The 5,684-nt window shown below is 49.6% G+C and overlaps 1 protein-coding gene across 1 annotated transcript in view; it reads left to right on the top strand.

Moving 5' to 3' along the window:
• Nucleotides 1-5,684, top strand: part of LPP (LIM domain containing preferred translocation partner in lipoma) — a 282,269-nt gene that overhangs the window by 95,326 nt on the left and 181,259 nt on the right. The window contains exon 5 of the mRNA XM_009334106.1: nucleotides 490-602. Coding sequence (XP_009332381.1) covers nucleotides 490-602 — 113 coding nt within the window. The remainder of the gene's footprint in view (nucleotides 1-489; nucleotides 603-5,684) is intronic.

The raw sequence follows: 5,684 nt of genomic DNA, 5'->3' as shown, positions 1-5,684 counted from the left end.
ATGCGCTGGTCTAGATTGTGGGCTCCAGCTCCAGCCCTCCATGTGAATCCCTGCTTTTAGACAGCATCTGATGCTGTCTTTTATAGTGATCAAGCATAAGCCCACAAGGGGGGTGAATTGGATGGGATCCATTGCAAGGCTGGATGTGGGGCGTTCATTATTGCAAGTTTTGTAGCTGCCTGCGGCAAGTTTGAGATGCAAGCTTCGATCTGTGGAGCTGGTTGTTGGTGCCTTCAGGCTTTGTGGCAAGTCACCTTCTGCTGTGGGGTCTAAGCAACTCTAAGAAATCTGCGAATGTTACTGAGCTGTCGTAGCCATCTCCTGAAGCAGCAAGGGGTGCAGCTGAGCTTTTAATGGTTAAACGATATGTTACTTCTGTGCCACAAAACCGATGGCAGAGCTGTGAGTATTGCAGGGTTTGTGCTGATCATCCATGTCATGATGTGGGGAAATGCTGGTGAGTCTAAGTTCTCCCATTCTCTCTCCTAGGGGACTTCCTTCCTCCACCCCCACCTCCTGTGGATGACCTCGGGAACATCACATCATCACAAGGTGCCTTTCCCCCCCCACCCCCTCTGGATGACGTTACTTTCAATGTGCAGGTAAGAAGACGAGAATTTTATCGTTCATGCAGAACTGATCCAAAAATTCTGGAAATGAATGAACGATAATAAAATGAGGTGGCAAAGTGCTGTGGTTAGAAATCATGTGTCAGGAACAACCAAATCAGCTTTAGCAAGCAGTGTTTCCCAAGTAGGGAATATTTCCATTCAAAACTTGCTGGGCTATTAAAGGATTTTTCCCATCCATCTTGAATTAGAAGACTAATTGCCCTATGTCCTTGTGTTGGCAGATGGGAGTGAAACCTTCCCAGAATGAATTGTTTTCTGGAAGAGCCATCTCCTTCCATGGACTGTGGAGAGACTTTAGGACGGTAATCCGATCCTAAAAGTCATTTGTTTAGATGCCTAAAATTAAGGGAAGCAAATAAGCCCTGGCCCAGGCTCCAGTGATGTCACTGAGACCCTTTTCACCCCCTTTTTGCTGGCTTGGGTCCTCTAGATTTGCCATCTTGGATGAGAGTGCAACTCCTAAGATGCATCAGGTGATGATGGCATGTTCTGTGTGGTTAGGGACGTACCTTGAACACCTTTGAAAAGTATGAACAGTCTGTCTTTGTGCAGACATTGCTGGCTTGCCTGGAGTGCCGGGTACTGTTGTGTTAGCTCAGGCACATTCAGGAGAGATGTGTTCAGACTGCAGGGACAGGCTGTCAAGGTGATCAAGGAGTAAGGAGCTGATCTTGCCAGTGGAGACCAGAAGAGTTTGGCTTGTTAGCTGAGCAAAAGGAAGACTGGGGGCGGGGTATGGTTGCAAATTTCAAATACGTTTGGGGAATAAGCACCAGAGAAGAACTGTTTCAGCTCTGGGTGCGTGTTGGTGCAGGAACGGGAGAGGCTGAGCTTGCCAGAAGTACCTTCATGCTGGTGTTTAGAAAGTTTCTAAGCACTGAGGCTGCAAAGGTCTGGAAGAGCCTTCTGGGAGGAGTAGTGAGAGCAAAGCGAGCGTGATCTAGGTTTGAGGCTGATGAAAGTTGTGTAACCACATATACGCAGCCATGGGGCTGCTCTTGATGACCCTGGAAGGTTGTGGCAGTCCTGTGTCCCTCAATGGATTTCAACCTGAGAATAGGCTAGCGGGCAGATATTAAACAGGATTCAAGAGACCTGACTTAGTTCCTGACCCCGCCACAAACTCTAGAGTCAATTCATCTACTTTGTGCCTCTGTAAAAAGAAAACATTTCCCTCCCTTGTGGGCTTCCTGTGATCTCTTGCCTGTGGTGAGATGTTCAGATGCTATCACAAAGTCTCAGCGTGTTCCTGCAGTGGGCTCACTGTTACAAGCAGCCTTCGAGAGGGAAGGGGTTAATGAGGATTGCGTTCTCCCTTGCCAGGAAAGGCTGCAGCCGTCAGGGACATTAGCCAAGTGCGGAGCATGGCTTTTCCCAGCCTTGGGGGAATGAAGTAATTCCCCAGCAAGTGTTGTTCTGTCTCGTATCTCTCCGAGAAGAGTGGACCCCGTGGGAGCAGGGGAGGTTCCAGACCGCCCTGGGAAGCGGCGAAGCAGCAGGCTTCCGGCGAGGGCAGGGTGCTGCCTGCACCGCTGCCTGTGCGGGAGCCTGGGCAGCAGGAAGGGGTCGTGGTGCCTCACGTGCTTCTCCGGGGCCAGGCTTCCCCCTTGCCAAGTCGCTGAAGGAGGGGACCTTGCTGTGTTTATTGGAAGGGGCTCGTGTCTTCAGGTCCTCATTCCTCCCTCCTGCAATGGGTCCAAAGATGTGCCCCTTGGTAGAACCACCCGATGGGACACCTCTTTCCCGCTGAGCTCTTGAAATTGCTATTTGTCACACCCTTTCTCTCTGGCTTTGGGAAGCTGGGGCTGGAGCCATGTTCACAGCGTTGGGTTTTGGCAGGAGCTTGGTTAGAGCGAGATTCCTTCATGTGGCATCCCGTTTGGAGGAAGGCGAGCCTACCAGTCGTACCCCAGCACTCCTGCCCGTCACCACCCCCAGACGTACTTTGCGCAGCAAATGCAGGTCCCTGCCTTTAATCTGTGCTCTCTTGTCACCTTTTTCCCCTTTCTTTTCCCTTCCATCCTCTGAAGGAGATTGGGAGCCGACAAAAGCCAGGGCTAAGTCAGGAGCCGGCGGGGTCTCGCGTTGCAAGATCAGGTCCTTATCTTGCAGGAGCAGCAAAAGCCATGCTGAAGCAAGGTGTAAGGCCCGAGAGATGAGGGAAAAGGGTAGGTGGCGATGGAGAAAGCTGCTTGATGCCGTTGCACATTGAACACAATCATTTCCATGACTGCAGACGGAGGTTCCTGTGCTGAAGGAGCAGAACAAATGGTGGCTGTGTTCCTTCTGCTGTGAATCCTTTCTCAGCCCTCAGGACATGGTTGCCTGAAGGCAGGGATCTCATGAGCACATGTTGGAGCCTGATCCAACAAACTAAAGCCAAGCCTGATTCTGCTCTCTGATGCCAGGACACTTCATTTCCATGCCTCAGTTTCCCCGTTGCTAAATGTAAGTGCTGGAGCCGATGGCCCCATTCCTGAGCATGAACCAGATCTGAGGCTGCTGCCTGGGGTGGTTCGGCCCCTGCAGACCCAGCGCGAGCCCTCCAGATTTACTCCAGAGTTTGAAATTTATCTGCTCCAGAAAATCAGCCCTTTTACAATAGAAATTTCTCTCTGGATGGCAGAGTGCTGATAACAGCTTATAAAATGTGTGCGCTGTGGCTCCAGGTAAAGCTTTTTATACTAGGTGTTAAGTTGATGAGGGCAGCAGAATATATATGTTTAGTTTATTATCATTTCATGTGTTACTGTTAGCAGACAGCTAAAAGCTGCACAGATTATTACAGTTTAAGTTGTAACTTAAGAGCAGCAGTTAAAATAATAATGTCCAGTTTTCATAGGCCTGTTTATCTCTGGATCTCTATTTGGACAGTGGAACCGGCCACTTAGGATCAGAGCCAAAAAGGTACTTTAGTATCTGACTTCCCTTGAGGTGCTTATGCTCTGGTGGAAATCAGAGGAGGACTGGGTCGTGAAATACCTTTGCAATAGATCTGGCATTTTCTTGTAATTTTTGTTTTCCTACCTAGATACGTCATGTTCGGATTCACAGCAGGGCTGGGGAGGAAAGCGGAAGGAAATCTAAACTCTTTTCTTATTAACTGTAATACTTTAAAAATAAAAAAAGAAAAGGAAATTTTTATTTAAAAAAAGAGTGTGTTGGGGCTGGGGGAGAGTTGTGTTGGAAGTTCCCCTTCGGCTGAAGTCAGCCGGCGAAGGCGAGGGCTTGTTCCCAGAATGGTGGTGAGGGCGCGGCGATGGCGTGTTTGACAAATAAGGACATGAGCAAAGAGCCTTTTGCCACGTTGGCTTGGGCTCAGTTTAAAAGAGGAAAAAAAAAAAATCCTGGACGGGAAGAAAAATGAAATCACTGTTTGTCAAAGGGAAATAGATATATCTGGGAGGGAGGGAGGCAGATTTTTATTATTTTTTTTGCCTTCTAGTTTCAAAACAGTCATTCTGCCCAGGCCAGGGAAAGCAACAGTGAAAAACTCTCATACGCGATCTCTCAAGTGCCCTGTTTGCTCACAGAGAGGGACCCTCGTTCATGGCGCCGGCAATTTCTTCTTTCCTCGCCAGGCAGGGTTGCTCAGGGATGAGGACCGCGCGCAGCGGTGCGAAAAGCCGGTCACTGCTCCACGTCCCGTCCCCGGGAAGGCTGGCTCTGGAGCTGTGTGTGCTACGGGTGCATCTCGATAAGCTGTATCGTGGGGGCTTCAGATCTCCACCGGCTTTGAAATGACCAGTTCTCCTTAAAGGAGAGGTTCAGAGCCCAGCGTTTTGTGTCGGGGCAGGACCTGGGTGTCTCAGAGCAGATGCAACTCTCAGCTGCAGACCTGCCAAGGGCCACCTTGGAAAAAAATGCATTTAGGAATTGCTGCTCATTACCCACAGGTGCTGTGTCTGCAGTGTGGGTCTGATTTTCATTTGGGACCCTATAGATGCTACCGCAACACGGAAAGGAGAGGATTGTATTCAGCTGGGAGATTGCCCCTTTCCCAACAACCCCTGGCTGTTATCAGTGTGTGTTTTATTGACAGGCCACAAAACACTTCACAAAAGAAATACCAGTCTCTCCCTGATAAGGAAGCTGAAGCAGGGAAAGTGCCTTGCCTAGGTCACCAGGCTGACCAGCGGCAGGCTAAAAATAGGACCCAGATCTCCTGCGTCCCAGAGCAATTCTGTTTGCTACATTGCACAACCTCATTCCTGTAAAAACTGCGAATTAATGTGTAAATACCATCAGTGGCTGAGACCAGAAAGAATTTGGGATATACCAAAAAGGATGTGCAAAAGTGGTTTAGGATGGGGTTTAGAGTGAAGAAACAATCGGACTTTGAATAGTTGCATGAAGGGTAGATTTAGATTAGATATTAGGAAGTAATTCTTTACTGTGAGGGTGGTGAGGCACTGGAACAGGTTGCCCAGAGAAGTTGTGGATGCCCCCTCCCTGGGAGTGTTCAAGGCCAGGCTGGACGGGGCTTTGAGCAACCTTGTCTAGTGGACAGCATCCCTGCCCATGTCAGGGGCAGTGGAACTAGATGATCTTTAAGGTCCCTTCCAACCCAAACCATTCTATTATTCTATGATAAAATAGCTTAATACACCAGTTCTTGTTATAACCACCTATGCATGGGAGGGGCTGTAGTGCTGCGCTGTATGTGGGCAGGAGCTATTCTCACGTTCAGACCTACTGGACTCACGGACCAGGTTGTATTGTCCTGCTCCGATATGCAGGAAATCAGCCAAAGGGCTCAAATTCCTATTGCCAAGGAATTGTGGGAGGAGAAATGCCGAAATGTGGTCTGAAGGCATATGCGCCTTCTTCTACGAGGCTGTTCAGAGGAGACCCGTCTCGTTCCTCCTTAGCGCTTGCGCCTGGGGGAAGGTGGGAACGTGTTGATAGACGTGAGCGGCGAGAGCCTCATCCTTGTTACGGAGGAGGCTGCCAGGCATTTTGCTGTCTGATTCCCTCCCAGCGAGCGGTGGCGGTGGTGCCTCTTTGTGGGCTGTGACTCACCAGCTAAGGAAACAGCCGGAATGGAGGAAT

This window comes from Pygoscelis adeliae, unplaced genomic scaffold (assembly GCF_000699105.1).
Source record: "Pygoscelis adeliae isolate BGI_AS28 unplaced genomic scaffold, ASM69910v1 Scaffold161, whole genome shotgun sequence".
In the NCBI taxonomy this organism is placed as follows: domain Eukaryota; kingdom Metazoa; phylum Chordata; class Aves; order Sphenisciformes; family Spheniscidae; genus Pygoscelis; species Pygoscelis adeliae.
The sequence above is the reverse complement of the archived record's forward strand: the minus strand, read 5'-3'. Positions and strand labels throughout refer to the sequence as shown.